Source organism: Stomoxys calcitrans, chromosome 2 (assembly GCF_963082655.1).
Source record: "Stomoxys calcitrans chromosome 2, idStoCalc2.1, whole genome shotgun sequence".
NCBI lineage: Eukaryota > Metazoa > Arthropoda > Insecta > Diptera > Muscidae > Stomoxys > Stomoxys calcitrans.
Window position 1 is genome coordinate 27,890,980 of NC_081553.1, and position 18,522 is coordinate 27,909,501.

The window sequence follows — 18,522 nt, forward strand, 5'->3', positions numbered from 1 at the left end:
TTTCATTCTTGCAAACCTTCCAACATCGAAGTTACCACACAAATTTCTATACCGCAAGAGAAACCTCAAGTGATTTCAAAACTTAAAAATATATGGATTAGAAGATATAGGGACTACAAGTTTTTGCGTTTTGGGAATTCGAAAACCGGAACATAGGTGATAATTTACGGTGTCATCTTACATTTCCGTTTGGAAAGTTGGTTGGATATGTCAAAAAAAAAATTGATAACAATGGTCGACGACCCTTCAAGTGAAGATTTATATGCAAAAAGGTCCGTGTTTTCTTTGCACAAAAAAAAATGTTTTCAATCACGAAATTAATTGATTCAATTAATTTTTCAATTGAAACTGCTTCAAAAAGATAACATCAATCAAAAATTGCAAATTTTGCCCATGAACATTCCACTAAGGAGCAGAGGCAAACTTCTCACATATCAATGAGTGCAGTCCGAACGGCGTGCCGCAGTGCGACATCTCTTTGGAGAGAAGTTTTACATGGCATAGTACCTCACAAATGTTGCCAGCATAAGGAGAGGAAAACCACCGCTGACATTTTTTTGCAATTTTTGTCATTTTCAATTAAAAACCCAGTTAGGGAAGGCAAAAGTCGTGCGGAGCCTACTATATAATACTCTACACCTCCATCAGTGTACGTAGTATTTTTATATGTAGAATTTATCTCGAAATCTAGTCAGATTTCTTACATATTGGATAAAATATATACATGGAAGCTATATCTAAATCAGGATCGATTTTAATGAAATTTGGGGCAAGTATTGGATCTTCAAATAAAACGTCTCATGCTAAATCGGACGAAAATTCGAACGGTTTCTACAGGCTATAGACTATTTCGGATGAAAGATATATCGGGGACCTATATCTATTTTTATATAAATAGAACGTCAAAATAAAACAACTCACGCTAAATTTTGTAGAAATCGGGCCAAAATTGTGCTTAATACAGCCTTAAAAGTCCAAAGCGGATGAAAGATATATATGGGAGGTACATTTAAATCTTAACCGATTTTTATGTAATTTTGCACACATATGAAGACGTCAAATAAAGCACACCATGCCAAATTTGGTGAAGATCGTACCAATGTTGCTACAGCCTTAAAACTATATCGAATAAAAAATGTATATGGGTGCTATATCTATATCTGAACCAATTTTGTTCAAAATCAATAGCGTTTGGTCTTCGACCAAAATAGAGACTTGTGCAAAATTTCATATCAATCGGACAATAAATCCGACCCGTAACTTGATCACAATAATACATGGACAGACAGACGGACTGCTAACACAACAACTACAAATCTATAGGGCACCCCTACACGACATCCGAAATTTTCTGTGTACCAAATACAGAAATTAATTGGAATATTCAAAAAATGTCAATCATTTTTTTTTTAAATTAAAAACATTGCACATTCAATTAATAAATTAAATTTCAATCATTTTTTTGATTCAAAAATTTCGATAACTTTCCTAAACGATGATGCATATTATCATTTTCACGACTGAAACTGTTTCTATTACAAAATTAATTGGATCAACTAAAAAAATTAATTGAATCAATTAATTTCGTGATAGAAAACGTTTTTTTTTTCTTTGTAGCAGATTTCATTGAAATTTGAAACAGTTAAAAGCTTTTCATCACATGTACCAAATATCATTAAGATCGCCCTATATTATTGAATATTAATAGTTGGATTATAGCAGAGTCATAACGAAATAGGATAATAAACATATCCATGGTGGCGGGTATCAAAAGTTCGGCACGGCCGATCTAAGTACATGTTTCCTGGTTATAAACTGTTGCGTCAGTACTACCCGCGGACGGGCGGAATTATTGGGTTGCCCAAAAAGAAATTGCGGATTTTTTAAAAGAAAGTAAATGCATTTTTAATAAAACTTAGAATGAACTTTAATCAAATATAATTTTTTTACACTTTTTTTCTAAAGCAAGCTAAAAGTAACAGCTGATAACTGACAGAAGAAAGAATGCAATTACAGAGTCACAAGCTGTGAAAAAATTTGTCAACGCCGACTATATGAAAAATCCGCAATTACTTTTTGGGCATCCCAATATTTAGATCGTCTTGGAACTTTACGGCGATCAATAATATTAAAACAAAAAAAATATATATGCTTTATACCTTATCCCATGGTAATGGGTACAAAAATATTCACTCAAATAATAAATTTAACAAAGCAATGTACACTCTGAGTGTATTAAAATAAAACTGTATAAACAATTATAATAAAATTTAAAAAATCAATTTTTTTAAAAATAGTTTATATAAAATAATAATGCAAATTTGCCCATGATCATTTCTTTAAGGAACAGGGGCATAATAATGTGTAAACTAAATAATAGTACCTTTAGAATTATTGTTGCACTTTGGGTTTTTAGTTGAGCTACTTTTGTTTGTAATCTGAAGCCCCATTTATAAAAACCATTCATCATAATAATTAATTAGATCTTCTTCTATGTTTTTTTTCTATTGTTTTGTGATTCTAAACATAAACGTACACCCTATACGACATCATTTGAATGTGTTCACTGCCACTCTAATTGTTGTTTTCCCTCAATAAGTTTTTTTTTACATTTTGGGTTTTAATTTTTTTTCTAATAATTTTCTTATGATTTTTCACTTGAATAATTAATTGTCTCTTTAACTCTTTTTGTAAGAATTCATTGACAAAAAAATATTTGTTGTAATATCGAGCACCTTACCCTTTCATGCCATGGCACCTCTTCCCCACCAGGGGATGTCATGGAGGAAAGGAAAAAATCATTGGTTTCTACTTTTTTGTTCTTTATTTAGTAAACAAAAAAAAATACAGAAATTAGTTCACATTCTTTTACACTATATAACTGTTTGTTCTGCTTTTATAACTTCTTTATATCTTCTACCTCTTTCTCTGTGAAATCACTCCGAAAAAAACAAATGTGTTTTTTTATTGCTTTCATTGTTTGTTATTGCAAAAAATTACCAAAAAATAGGGCGATACCAAATCTGATATATGGCAACAAGAAAAAAATCTTTCGAAAGCGGCCAAAGTTCTGGGACAGTTAAAATCGCAACTGCATACACGTGAAACGACAGCCAAACAAAAGGTAAACAACAATTTCATATTCCAATTGAATCCTATCGAAACATACACCTCAATCATCGAAATAGCTAGGATCACTCGAATGTAAAAGTGTGAAAATAAACGATGATAATTACAAATCGATAGCACAGATTCGTCGATAGTAATTACACATCACTAGCACAAAGTTATATTAAACGTTTTATTAAAAAAAATGTTTTCCTTATATTTTAATAATGTTTTTTTTATCATTTAGTTGCCAATTACACTCACTATCTGGTGGTGATTTTTATTTTCATTTTTGGTTAATGCTTTCTTGTTTTTTACTTAAATATTTATTTCTTTTATTGTTTTTTATACAAATAATCAATATAAAATATTGTTTTGTTGACGGTCCAAGTAGTAGTGCCTCAGTATATACTTTGTGTTCAATGACATATTACACCTGCTGCTTAAGTTAATTACTTATATTATAATGCCGTTATTTTTCCAACTAGGCTTTTATATGAAGTTTAATCAATTTTTTTAATACTATTGTTATTTTTTTAATATTATGTTTGATTATTGTTTTTAGCTTAAGCTTTAAATTTTTTTGAATTTTTTGTTTCGTTTTGTTAAAATTGGTTTGTTTTTTTTTAATATTTATTGATATTATAAGATAGCATTAAATAAACATTTCTTTTCAGCTGTTCGGGTTTTTTAATATACAGGGTGGCTGATGAATATTGCTACAATGATGAATATTGCTACATTTTTTTTTCGGTGTATGGAATACATTTTTCTTTTATTCATGTTAAATTAAATTATTAAATTAATTATTAAATTATTATTAATTAAATTAATTAATTAATTAATTAAATTAATTATTAAATTATTATTATTAAATAGAAAAAAAGTTATTACATTTTTTTTTGGTAGCGGCTTTCATCAGCCACCCTGTATATACACATTGTCTATCAAAAATGTTCAATTGATATTAAAAACAAAAAAATACAAAAAATAATTTAAAAACTCCGTATTTACAGCAATGCAATTGTTATGCATGGCAACCCACTCCATAAAAATAGCCAGCAAAAGGGTTCTCTTCTCACCTATGATTCTCTTTCTCACTTAAGTTGAGTATTCTGTTCAGCTTTTCAGGCGGAATGCGGTCAAACTCCATATAAAAAAAACGTCGGCGAAACGTTGTCTTAAAATAAGCGGAAAAGTAGTACTCTGCTTATAGCGAGGAAAATAGCAAAAAACTACTATAGTGGCAACACTTAAAACTATTGCCGGCATCATTTTGTTTGTTTTATTGGTTTCAGTTCAGTTCAGTTCGTTTTTCTCTATTTATGTGAGAAAAAGTATATAAAATAGAGAAAGTAATAAGTGCAGATAAAGAAACGTGTTTTGTTATGGAAGCAAAAACATTGGATTGCTGTCAAATTTCGCTCGCCAAACAATTGAAAATTTCAGCGGCTATTCCGAAAGCAGAATAGAATACCAACTCTTATGCATACAAATACATGCACCAGGGATGATAATTTTGATACTTTGGTACTTTTCTTTGATTCTTTTCAAACATCGAAGGTACTACGGTACCCCCGCGAGTAATTTGGCACTTTTCGACGAGAACCATATTTTAGGGAGTGGGTTACCATGTATACGAAAACTCAAGAAAGTAGAGTTTTAATTCGGTGATTGGCATTGCCTATCACCGAGCAAAATGGCAAATATGCCCATAAAAATTCCATTAAGTAACAAAGGGGTTATTTCTCTCATATCAATGAGTGCGGTCCAATACAAGGCTAAGTTCAACGAGAGGGAATGGATTTCTGCAGAGCGATACCACTTTTCTAGATAAGTTGACACAGCTGATTACCTATGGTTAATAACTCAAAAGTGTGGTCAGCACTAGAAGGGATAAAGACCGATGAAGTTTGTTCCGATGTTATCGTCGGGATTTGAACCAAGGCACTTTAGAGTTCCTATCTGCGTTAGCGAAAATCCATCTCTCATTCCTTAAGTATTTCCTAAATATCATTAAAGATATAAACCTAGGAATTCCATCAGAGGATGCATGATTTAACTCCAAAGATGAAGATGTTACTTGAAGTAAGATTCACTTTATAGGACGCACCTCCGATAATAAGGGCTGATAAAACTCATTATTATATTGAAATCGGATGAAAAATACGTCCCCAAAAAGTAAAATCTAGTGTTAGGTGTATTTAGAGGCTTTTTGCTCATGAATATTCCACTAAGGAAAAGGGGCAAACTTCTCACATATTAATGAATGCAGTCCGATTCAAGTTTTTAAGCTCAATAATAAGGGGCCTCCTTTTAATAGCCGTGCCCGAGCGGCGTGCAACATCTCTTTGGAGAGAAGTTTGACATGGCATAGTACCTCACAAATGTTGCCAGCATTAGGAGGGCAAAACCACCGCTGAAAAATGTTTTTTCTGATGATTATACGTTCAAAACCTCCTTCGGCATACGGCCTTCTGTAAACCCTTCTTTTGGCTATGAGAAGGGAAGGCCTTATATTTTTGGATACGCCTTGTTAAATATGTAAAGAGAAAAATTTAAAGTTGACTCTCTCAAATACAATTGAGAGAGTATTATTTTTTTGTTTTTTGCTGTCCCACTCGTTCAAAACCTCCTTTGGCATGAGCGCTTATTTTGGCAATGAGAAAGAAAGACCTTAAATTTTGGACACTCCTTAAATAGCAAGGAGTAGGGCAGGCCTTTGGCATGTCTTGAGTCTGCAAAATACGGCCTTTTAAAAGCAGCTTTTAATTCTGAACTTTCCCGCTGGGTACATATTCGAACGTTATCTATTTACTTGTTTTTCTCTGCTTGATGGTTTATTGTAATCAATAGGTCTGTTCGCGCACTTTTCCGGTAAAAATTTACAGGAGAGTAGGAGCCATTTTTCTCTCATTAAAAAATTTGCCAACAAAAGTACGCGAATGACTTTTAGTGAAAATTTGCAGAACAACAGCCGATTTTTGGTTTGGTTGGTTGTTTATTTGCTTGCTAAGGAAAAAAATTGTTTTAAAATAAAAAAAAGCTGGCGATACTTGTGAGTTATTTTTCTTAGATAAACGTCAATTTATTAACCCGAGAGTTACTAGGCTAAAAGGGGAACCATTCGTCGTATCCGTGAGCTCCGTGCCGCTGGACAGCCATCACAATCATCCGCGGCGCAAAGTCGCACAAGGCGCTGGTCCCAGATGGAATCTCTATCTGCATGGAGCCGAGGATCTGCCTGGAGTCGAGTACCTTACAACTGTCCTCAGCCTGTCTGAACACTATAATAGTACCCAATGTTTGGAAGATGGGCAGTGTGATCGCGCTACTGAAACCTGGAAAGGACACGAGCCAAGACGCATGAGGGACTACTCCTCCCGATCCTCCCGTTGGACAATTTCAATTCGCCGAGCATCAGCATGCATTTCGAATGCTGCATAGGACTACCTACAACTGCTTTACATGCCATTACCTTACACAAAAGTAGAAACAACGTTCTCAAATCCCTTGAAGGCAGCACTTGGTGTGCTGACAAAGAAACTTTTGACTAACCTCCTAATGCTTCTGCATATTTTGGCTAGACAAATTGCTGCATGATGTAAGGCTAAGGGAGCTTTTTATTTGGTCATGATATCTTCATGTTATCATTGAAGATATCTGTATCCTTTTATAATTGGCGTACTAGTTTGCACTAAATTTTTCTAATCCCACTGTGCGCGACTTTTTACTGCCCAGCCAGACACACTAAATCTCATGGCAGCATCTTCCCCCTTAACAAATTCAAAGGAACGTTGATGGTTTCATCGTAGCTCTCCGATGATGACGATTCTATCAAAACACTTATGTAACCGATAATTGTTATTTTCTTGGTGTCTGAAAGGATACAATGTTTTAATTTTTCAAGATTTTCCAAATAATTCCGAAAATTTTGCACTTACTTTCTAATGTAAAACAACCGACTTGAGGTAAAATTATAACTCCATTTGGCGAGTTTTCTATACCTGAACACTGGCTACTGCCTTGAATCTTCATCATATTGATCCATATTGGTGTTAGCTTTTGTATTTGAGGTGGTTGAATCTAAAGACGACTGGTGAAATTCACTGAAGCCATTGTAATGGGCTTTCTTTTGATTGAAATAGAGATCCGTCCAGAAATCTGATAGGTTATCCTTATTCGCCGAGCAAAACGTGCAACTGTGTATCTCTTCTGGCAAAGCCATGATCGTTTCCTCGGGAAGAATTCATCAGTGGATAGATAATGCCAAATTGAGCGAGTTCTTAATCCTAACTTGCCAAGATAGTTACTTTTTTGGAATTTCTTTCTGTTTTCTAAGTCTTCATTTCAATTCAATCAATTTAATTCATAACAATGACTTTAAGACTAAGGCAAGTATATATGAATTATGACAACTAAGGCAAGTATAACTGAAAGTTTGGACAATGTGAAACATTTTAATATCAATTGAACATTATGACTCAGATCCACAAAACCTTTGTTTCCAAAACAAACGACTGTCTGATTTTAATCCAATCAGCTGTCTTCCCCTCATAAAGTCAGCTGATTATATAAGCAAGGGAATGAATGTCTGTTTGTTTCCGAAAATACATTTTAACAACAATTCAATTATTTTCAATATTTCCAAATTCAAGATAAACTTAATTTTTAAAACTTTCTATTCTCCTTTCTTGTAATTTTCAACAGGTGACCGAATGTATAAATATCATGAACAATATCCTAAAGCTCCTGTATCGCAAGGATATCGGTCATACGCACAATGATATACGTGATATAATGCTTATCCTGCTGCGTACCGTTATCAAGACATCACAGGCATTGGATAGAGAAAATCAATTAGTTGGCAATCTGGTGGCCATCATGTTGGGCATACTGCAATGCATGGACTCTGTACACTATGAGATATATGTAAAGCATTTAAATAATCGCTTTGAATTGCAAGATTTCGTTATTGAGATACTTTTGGTGTTTGAAGAACTTGTATCGCCTCATCAGAAACCCGTATTTCCTAGAGATTGGATGGATATGATTATGCATCAGAACACTGTAATCTTGGGCTCACTCAAGCAACTCTCCATAGTCATAGTGGATCATTTCATAGATCCTTTCGAGAAACAAGTGTGGTCGAATTTCTTCCAGTGTTCCATAGCCTTCCTCATACAGTCACCCTTGCAGTTGAACGATTTCAATGACAATAAGCGGCAGGTGATATTTGCTCGATATCGTGATATACGCAAAGATACCGCTCAAGAGATACGGAAAATGTGGTTCCAATTGGGTGAACACAAACCAAAGTTTGTGCCACAACTGGTGGAGCCCGCACTGGAAATGAGCATGATACCAGAGATTGAGTTACGCAAGGCCACCATACCCATATTCTTTGATATGATGCAGTGTGAATACTACAGCTCGAAATTGATTCATGATAGCTATGGTGATACCAAACGCAATAATGCCCACTACAAGGCCAACTTCAATGAATTCGAAACGGAAATGATTGAGAAGCTGGACATTCTGATAGGAGCCGGCAAGGGAGATGTGCAATACAAGGAACTCTTCGAACAAATACTTTTGGAGAAGTGTCAGGCCCATAACATTTTAAATGTGGAGGGAACAAAGTTTGTGAATATGGTCTCCAAGCTTATGGATCGCTTGCTGGAGTATCGTTGCATAATTCAAGATGAGAGCAAAGAGAATCGCATGGCCTGCACCTTTTCACTGTTGCAATTTTACTCTGAGGTCAATCGCAAGGAGATGTACATACGCTACGTCTACAAGCTGTGCGATTTGCAAATGGAATTTGACAACTATACGGAGGCTGCATACACGCTAAAATTGCATACGGAATTGTTGTCCTGGAATGATACGGAACTATCGCCCCAGCTCAGATCCCATCGTCACATACAATGTCGAACACATCGCGATTTGAAAGAAGCACTCTACTATGAGATAATCGATTATTTCGACAAGGGCAAAATGTGGGAGTGTGCCATCGACATGTGCAAAGTTCTGGCCCAGCAATACGAAAATGAGATATTCGACTACATCAAATTGGCTGAATTATTCAAGAAAATGGCTTTGTTCTTTGAGAAAATCCTTAAGGAAATGCGCCATACCTCTGAGTATTTCCGTGTGTGTTTCTATGGCCTGGGATTTCCACGATTCCTGCAAAATAAAATGTTCATATTCCGCGGCAAGGAATATGAAAGGCTCAGTGACTTCAGTACCCGCATATTGGTACAACATCCCCAAGCGGAACTAATGCATACCTTGGAAATGCCCGGTGAAGATATAACCCAAGGTGAAGGCCAGTACATACAGGTGAACAAGGTGGAGCCCATCATGGATGAGGCCTTTGCCAAGTTCAATGATAAGATCATATCGAATGAGATCGTAAAATACTTTGCCAATAACAATGTACAAAAGTTTAAATTTTCACGACCATATCGTGAGAGTACCATTGGTGATGCTGATGGTGTGGGTAATTTGTGGCTGGAGCGAACTGTGGTGACAATTAAATTTCCTTTGCCGGGCATTTTAAGATGGTTCCCAGTGATAGATTCGGACACGTTCAAGGTGAGTTGAAAAGTGGTACAAAAAATAATATTTTTAATATTGAAACTTTTATTTTAATTAATATTAAATTAACTGAAGTTTTTTTTTATTTTTTTTAAGAATTTTTTTTTTTTTATTTCAAATTTTGTTAGCACTTAAATTATAAAATTTAATATTTTATTTAAAAAAAAAATATTTTTCATTTCTATTTATTGCAAGATATGATCTACAACAAATTAAATTTATTTTTACACTATTGACATCACTGTTTCTATTTTCTGTTTAACTTGCATATCTAAATGAGAAACAAAACCCGAACTAACACTTAATAGTTCTGCGCCATCTTCAATAGTGGTTGTCTGCTTTGCTACTATTTTCTAGTTTTTCTTAGATAGCTGCTCGCGCATCCCTCAGTGTCTGGTTTGTAATTCATGTGTTTTGTTGTTGTCGTGCTGACGATGTGTACTGTTTCTAGTGTTAGTCTCTTTTTGTAATTTATCTCGTTATCTATTATTCTCACTCTAAGTCTGGCTCATGGTGTTCTGTTGCACTGTTCTCTGCTAACGCCGTTTTTTGGTGTGTGTGTGTGTTTCTTCTTAATTTAATGTCAGATTTATGCCCCAAACTTAGAGAGAGTGAGAATAATAGATAACGGGATAAATTACAACAAGAGACTAACACTAGGAACGCTACAATCATAAACACGTCAACAATAAAACGCATGAATTACAAAGCATACACTGAGGAAATAAAAACTGTTAAGGAAATAAAAAATTAGAATAAGAAATTACTAAGGAATAAAAAAAATAGTAAAAAAAAATAAAATTTATTTGGTAAACAAAAAAAAAAAAAAAAATAAAACAAATATTTAAAAATAAGGTAATAATTTTAAGACTTAATTCTTAATTTTGCCCTTGTTCTTTAATGGAATGTTCATTGTCAAATTTGGATTTAAATTTTTAATATATATGTAGTTTTTAGTTTATATTTTATTTTTGCTTTTTTTTAATTATTTTTTTTTTATTGACATTTTTTGGATCTGAATTTTTTAAGAATTTTTTATGAATCGTTATTCGTAGTTTTTCAAATTTGAATTTTAAAAATCCTTACAGATTTCTCCCCTTGAATTGGCTGTCGAAACTATGAAATCAACAAACAAAGATATTCGTAACTTGATTATAGCCCATAAAAATGATGAAACTTTACCCGTAAATCAGCTAAGTATGAAAATCAATGGCATTGTTGATCCCGCAGTTATGGGTGGTTCCGGTAAATACGAAGATGCCTTCCTCACGACGGAATATCTGGAAGATCATCCGGATGATAAGGATTTAGTAGATGAATTGAAGGACTTAATAGCTGCGCAAATACCACTATTGGATATTGGTAAGGATATTTGCAATACATTATTTTAATAATAGTTTTTAATAAATAATTTATATTTTTAGCCATTGCACTGCATAAACAAAAGGCACCAGAAAGTCTTAAATTATTCCATGAACGCATGGAAACCTGTTTTGCTGATATGCAAGCAAATATAGAATCTAAATATGGCAAAAGGGTAAGAAAATTGTAAAATTATTTTCCAATGATATTCTTATAAAAATAATTGTTTTAAGTTAGGTTAATAAGTGTAAATAACCGATTCTCTCGTAATTTGAGAAGAAGGATTTTCTTATGACTCTCAATACTTCTGGTGAATTTCATAAAAATCGGTTCACATTTGTATATAGCTCCCATATATATATCGCCCGATTTTCACTTCTAGAGCAACTGCAAGCGAGTTTTTATACCCACCGCCGAAGGATGGGGGTATATTCATTTTGTCATTCCGTTTGCAACACATCGAAATATCCATTTCCGACCCTATAAAGTATATATATTCTTGATCAGCGTAAAAATCTAAGACGATCTAGCCATGTCCGTCCGTCTGTCTGTTGAAATCACGCTACAGTCTTTAAAAATGGAGATATTGAGCTGAAATTTTGCAAAAAGTATTTTTTTGTCCATAAGCAGGTTAAGTTCGAAGATAGGCTATATCGGACTATATCTTCATATAGCCCCCATGTGGACCGATCCGCCGATTTAGGGTCTTAGGCCCATAAAAGCCACATTTATTATCCGATTTTGTTGAAATTTGGGGCAGTGAGTTGTGTTGGGCCCTTCGACATCATTTGTCAATTCGGCTCAGATCGGTACAGATTTGGATATAGCTGCCATATAGACCGATCCTCCGATTTAGGGTCTAAGGCCCATAAAAGCCACATTTATTATCCGATTTCGCTGAAATTTGGGACAGTGAGTTGTCTTAGGCCCTTTAACATGTTTCTTTAATTTGGTCCAGATCGGTTGAGATTTGGATATAGCTGCCATATAGACCGATCCTCCGGTTTACGGTCTTAGGCCCACAAAAGCCACATTTATTATCCGATTTTGATGAAATTCGGGGCAGTGAATTGTGTAAGGCCCATCGACATCCTTTGTTAATTTGGCTCAGATCGGTCCAGATTTGGATATAGCTGCCATATAGATCGATCCTCCGATTTATGGTGTAAGGTCCATAATAGCCACATTCATTATCCGATTTTGCTGAAATTTGGGACAGTGAGATGTGTTAGGCCCTTTGACATATTTCTTCAATTTGGTCCAGATCGGTTCAAATTTGGATATAGCTGCCATATAGACCGATTTCTTGATTTATGGTTTTGGGCCCATAAAATGCTCATTTATTGCCCGATGTCCCCGAAATTTGGAACAGTGAGTTAAGTTAAGCCCCTTGACATACTTCTGCAATGTCGCACAGATCGGTCAAGATTTGGATATAGCTGCCATATAGACCGATATCTAGGTTTTAGGTTTTGGGGCCATAAAAGAGGCATTTATTATCCGATGTCGCTGAAATTTGAGACAGTGAGTTTGGTTAGGCTCTTCGACGTCCTTCTTCAATTTTGCCCAGATCGGTCCGGATTTGAATATATCTGCCATATAGACCGATCTCTGGATTTAAGGTTTAGGGCCCATTAAAGAGGCATTTATTGTCCGATTTCGCCGAAATTTGGGACAGTGCTTAGTGTTAGGCTCTTCGACATGTTTATGCAACTTGGCCCAAATCGGTCCAGATTTGGATATAGCTGCCATGTAGACCGATATCTCGATTTAAAGTCTTGGCCCCATAAAAGTCGCATTTATAATCCGATTTCACTGAAATTTGACACAGTGACTTATGTTCGGCTTTTCGACATCCGTGTCGTATATAGTTCAGATCGGTATGAGGTATATGAGTATAAGGTATGAAATTTTCACCGAATTTTGATGGAAGGTGGTTTACGTACATACCCGAGGTGATGGGTATCCAAAGTTCGGCCCGGCCGAACTTAACGCCTTTTTACTTGTTTTTTTTATTTTGCCTATTTGTTAAATCTGTATAATGTTTTATACATTTTATTTTCTTCTAGACCTGTGATCTTAAGCTAGATCGCGATTCTGTTATAATGCGGCGCAATAATTCTTTCTTACCCACCATGTTTGACAATAGTAATCGTCTTTCAGAAACCAGCATGGGTTCTTCAGAGTAAGTTTTGCTCTTGCAATTTTAATTATAATTTTTTTTTAAGTTTACAAATCTAAAGCGTTGCATAATTTATTTTAAATTTGCAGTAGCGGTCTTTCAAAATCAACTTCGTCAATGCGGCCACAAACAAATTCCATTAAATCCACTTTTGGCTTTACTTTCAATCCAAGGTATTTATGAAATCCTGAGAAATCCTAAGAAACTGCTCAAGAAGAGTAATCTTGTCTTTAAAATAAAAATAATAAATAATAATTAAATAGAATGTATTAATTAAATAAACAAAAGGCCCATTCGTTATTATTTTACACAGAACAAACCGATTTCTGGCTTAAGCCTAGTACCGACTTCGAGTTTGCGCCGGAACAAGTGTCAAAACGAATTTTTTATATTCTCCACCATAGGATGGGGGTATACTAAATTAGTCATTCTGTTTGTAACTCTTCGAAATATTCCTCTGAGACCCCATAATGCATATATATTCTTGATCGTCATGTAGTTTTAAGTCCAACTAGCCATGTCCGTACGTCCGTCTGTCTCTCGAAAGCACGCTAACTTTCGAAGGAGTAAAGCTAGCCGCTTGAAATTTTGCACGAATACTTTTTATTAGTGTAGATCGGTTGGGATTGTAAATCTATATTCGATCCATGCTTTGATAAAGCTGCCATATAAACCGATCTTGGATCTTGACTTCTTGAGTCACTAGAGAGCGCCATTCTTATCCGATTTGGCTGAAATTTTGCATGCGATCCATGGTGGAGGGTATATAAGCAGTACTAAGTTCATTTTACGAAATAATTCCAACATGTTGCTTCCTCTGTAGGAGCACAAAGAACAAAGCTACTTTAGTTTGCCGGGGGAGTAAGTTTATTTAGGTGCAATAGGTGGAGGTCGTTTTCCAAGGACTACCTTCATTCGGTAGCTTTTCAGCGCTTCGGCCACCGTGTCAGCATGAATAAATAAACAGCATTTATTGAAAATCACCCATGACTTGTTTAGTAAACTTAACAACTAAATACTTGGGAATTAGGCATTACCAAAATTTTATTAACATTTATCAGCTATCATTCGGTTGCTGATGCCGACCAATAAATATTTCACGTATGTTGTCTCAAATAAATACAATTTCAACAGTTAAGCATTTATCATAAATTTTCAAATCGCAATATCAAAATATAATATTTTTTTTATCAAAATCATCGTTAAACGCCACTCACAAATTAAACTAGACCTGCTTATCTGTTCACAATTAGCAACATAGAACTCTTTTCTGTAAACGTCAAAATTTGCTTTGCTTTTGTCAAAAATCCTGTTAGCCCCTGCGCTGCTCAATAATTATTCACCACACCAAACGTCATATTTTTACAAACCCTACAACTTTGATATCAATTGGGACGCAGCCTTAAATACGAACCTGATGTTGATGTTTAGCAACATTTTTCGATTGCGCGGAAAATTACATTTTGTGAAATCTCACAATGTTTCCAACTGTGTTGCTAATTTGTTTAATTGTAATTAAACATTTTTATTTGGCGTGTAAAGCCTTGTTTTGGTAGAAAACACTTATATGTTGACATCATTGTTATCATATGACTGTCAACCAAGCGAAAAACAAATTTTTCCACAAACTGGTAGTTTTAAGTTCAAAGCCATCCGTGTAGAAGTCTATGCTAGTTTTATTGCCAGTGATATTGTAGTTCCAATAGATTCAATCAGGAATGGAATACAGTACTTTTTATTAATAAGCGGCTCAGGCCGTCCATAATGCCTGGGAAACTGAGATTTGTATCAAGAATAGCATAGTGTCAAGAATAACATAGTGGCGCCGCATGACCAAAGGAAAAACTCCCTTAACCTCACAGCAGTGGTCGCAGCAATTCGTCTAGCCACGATGTCCAGAGGCATTGAAGCGCGCATCCAACAGACCACAACACCTTATAACATTATAGGTCTAACAACTGCAGTATATACCAAGTGCATGGCACGCGGTTCAAACCGCCAACTGCTGCCCAAAGCCCTCTTGCAGGTGTATAGGGCTAGAGTTGACTTTTTTGCATTTTCCAAAATGTTGGATTTGGAGTTAAATTTCCGGTTTAGCCAAACACCCAGTTATTTTGTGCTTTCAGATGATGGAACATTCTCTCCTCCCAAGAAGACAGATGTCAATGTAAGTGACTTGTATCTCCTGCTAAAAAACCTACTTCTGTCTTGAACGGATTTACGCCTACACCACTTTCGATAACTGGTTTCGCTGTCGCACGTAGACCTTCTTGAAGATATCTCTAAGAATGCTGGGAAACTTCCACAAACCTCAATTGTCACATTATCAGCATACTCGACCACTTTTAAACCTTTTTTCCAGAGACAATAATTGTTAATGGCTATATTCCAAATGTAGATGAGATAGTACAAGTCCTTGAGGTGTTCCTCTGCTGACCCATGTTCTAAGATTCACAGATCCCAGGCCTACCGTAATGCATCTTTTAGGAAGTAAGTTATTACTGACCGTGATTCTCAGATTGTTAAACGCCCCCTCGATGTTAATGCATACCGCGTACCGCGATGTAAATGCATACCGGTGTACATTTTGGCATCGAGGGATTCTTCTATTTTATGCACCACCTCGTGCAGGGTAGTCTCCACCGACCTTCCCTTGACATAGACATGCTGTTTATATTTGAGCAGTTCGCTGGATGTCCTAATCTTTATCATGGTGTCGACAATGAGTTCCTTGGTTTTGAGTAGAAAGGACGTAAGGCTTAGAGGCCTGTAGGCCTTTGGTGTCGCATAACTTGCCTTGCCGGGCTTGGGTATAAATACCACCCTTGCCTCCTGCCAGGATTTCGGAGTACATAAGTCCCGGGTACGCTGTGAGTGAGTAAGTTACGATTGTTTTAATGACGGTGCTGATAAAGCGGGCGACGAGGTGTGCTCCAAGAGCAGCACTGAATGCCATTCTTGATCTGAGACCTTTGCACTTGTACGTGGAGGACGTTGCGTTGAGTACAGTCTTCTGACCGAGAGAGTCAGGAACTCGGGCTCTTCGGATTTTGGGCATTCGTTTGTTCTGCGGTAGGCCGATGGCTTCGTGGGGCGACTACATGGCATTGGCACTGGCAAACTGATCTTTCGTAGGTGGTGACTTGGAGTTTGTCTTCTCGGAGAGGAAGCTTTGGGTCGGCGGCGCCCCGAACTTCTCTGGTCCCTCTATATACACGGAGCAGAGGGCACTGGAGTAGAGGTTTTTACTGAACTCGTAGGGATTACGGAGTCACATAGACTTCTGGTCGGGTGTCGTGTCTTTCATATCCCTAATATCTCTAAACAAAATAAAAAGACTACATTTCTTAAAAAATTTAAACTAACAATTTTTGTAAACAGATGACTGTCATTGTTCGCTGCATTCAATAGACATGTACATCAAAAATCTACGAAATTTTACAATGTTGCTAGCAACATGTTGTTTTTTATAGTGCCCGAACAGTTGTCAAAACTATTCGGGCGAAAACTCGAAGTCAGTACTAGGCTTTAGGGCAAACATATAACAGCCAAGGTTGCCATTGAACACAAATTGAGTGCTAATTCTGCATTTTCTAAGTAAAATATTAGAAATAAATAACAATAAAAAGGTAATTATGATTTAAAAATGTATGGATCTCTCTTGAGCTGTTTTGATAATAATTTATTTCTTCTACACAGATATTAATAAGTCCTTATCACAACGTTTCCCCTTTTTTGTACATTTCCCCATTTCATGTTGTTTGCCATGATTTGTTATGAACTTTACCCTTGTAGTTTAAAAATTTAATTTTTATGTAGTATTTTCATTACTGTAAATACTATGTTGTCAGCTCCCTCTATTTTTTTTTGTTATTTTTTTTAATGAAAATTTTTGTTGTTATATGGCCCTTCTGTTTTTTTTTAAATATGTATTATATATATTTTTGCTTTATTTGTTGTTGTGTTGTTTGTTATATGTTTCTTTTTTCCGTTTTGTTTATTTCTGTTATCAATGTATAGACCCACTTTAGGTCATTCACCTAGTACGAAAAGTAAAACGAAAGATAAGACGCCCTCGAAACGAAGATCTATAAAGAAGGTAAGTTAGTTGTACAGTTTATAAGAAGGAACATCTAAGAGCTAATTTTCGATGGTTATTTAATAAAATTTCAGTTGGATCGTGATACTTTAAGCTTGCCGGTTGCCAATAGTCAATGGTATACCACGCCTTTGACTACCATAACCTCAACGCCTGAAAGGGATTCCAATACATCGATAATATCGGCCTCTAATACATCATTGTGTTCGAAGACCGCAGATCCTAAAGTATTAACTGAAGAGGTAAGTAGCAATAATAAATTGAAATATTAACGGCCATATTCACAAAACTTAAGGAAGCCATGCTCTAAAAGAGTGTTGTTGTAGCCATATTTATATGTATGCGGATATAGCGATCATCTGGGTCGTTTTATTTACCAGTCTAGCGGATTCGCTAGTTTGTGGATAAATAGAATGGTTTTCCCGCCAAATGCTTTGTACTTCAAACGTTGTCAGCACTGACACACATCCAAAATAATCAAATATCAAAAAAACAAAATAAGTAATTTTAATATTAAATAAATGTTTCTCGGAGTTCATAAATATGATTTGATTAAAATGCTAAACAATGTATGCATTCCAGAACGTTTAATCATTGAATATGTTGCGTTCTTCTTCTTTCAGTTTTGTCATTCAAATTGAATGATAACACCGTATGTTTTAATAAACAGCGATAGTAGGCGGCATATAAACTAAGCGAGAAAATCCGCTTAATGGGTAAATAAAACACGGCATTCGTCAAGCTCATGCAGGTGAGCAAGCTTGTTCCGGTCCAAAGGACCGATCGCCGCGAGATCATTGTAGCAATTGGATATTTAAAGGCGCCAAAACTCACCTTGTTTTATCGAGCATCATAAGCACTCAGTACCTATGCAAGAACTGGTGCCACCCGACCTCTCACTGAGACCATCCACTCTATACCGCGACTGCAGTTGCAGCTACTCCATATGGAGCATTTCACTATCCTTTGCACGCGACCGGTAGCTGGTAACTAAGCTTTTCGTGGCAGCTATGGACACCACACAAATTGAAGCTCAAAGTTCCAGCCTGTGTGATGCTCACAGCTATCCCGAGCCGGGATAGCTATTGCCTTTCGCCTGCTGGGTTCTGTTGAATATCTAGATCCATGAACTCTGCGACTGAGTCCATTGTGTCGGGCTGGGTAGTTA

The 18,522-nt window shown here is 35.7% G+C and overlaps 1 protein-coding gene across 2 annotated transcripts in view; it reads left to right on the plus strand.

The window, feature by feature from the left end:
* LOC106080540 (dedicator of cytokinesis protein 1) overlaps nucleotides 1-18,522 on the plus strand; it is a 108,449-nt gene that overhangs the window by 87,238 nt on the left and 2,689 nt on the right. Inside the window, exons 11-18 of one of the 2 annotated variants that reach the window (XM_013241941.2) lie at nucleotides 3,011-3,124; nucleotides 7,819-9,708; nucleotides 10,800-11,073; nucleotides 11,136-11,248; nucleotides 13,143-13,258; nucleotides 13,345-13,428; nucleotides 17,276-17,354; nucleotides 17,429-17,596. In XM_013241941.2, the coding sequence (XP_013097395.2) occupies nucleotides 3,011-3,124; nucleotides 7,819-9,708; nucleotides 10,800-11,073; nucleotides 11,136-11,248; nucleotides 13,143-13,258; nucleotides 13,345-13,428; nucleotides 17,276-17,354; nucleotides 17,429-17,596 (2,838 nt within the window). The remainder of the gene's footprint in view (nucleotides 1-3,010; nucleotides 3,125-7,818; nucleotides 9,709-10,799; nucleotides 11,074-11,135; nucleotides 11,249-13,142; nucleotides 13,259-13,344; nucleotides 13,429-17,275; nucleotides 17,355-17,428; nucleotides 17,597-18,522) is intronic. The other variant, XM_013241942.2, reaches the window with a different exon arrangement.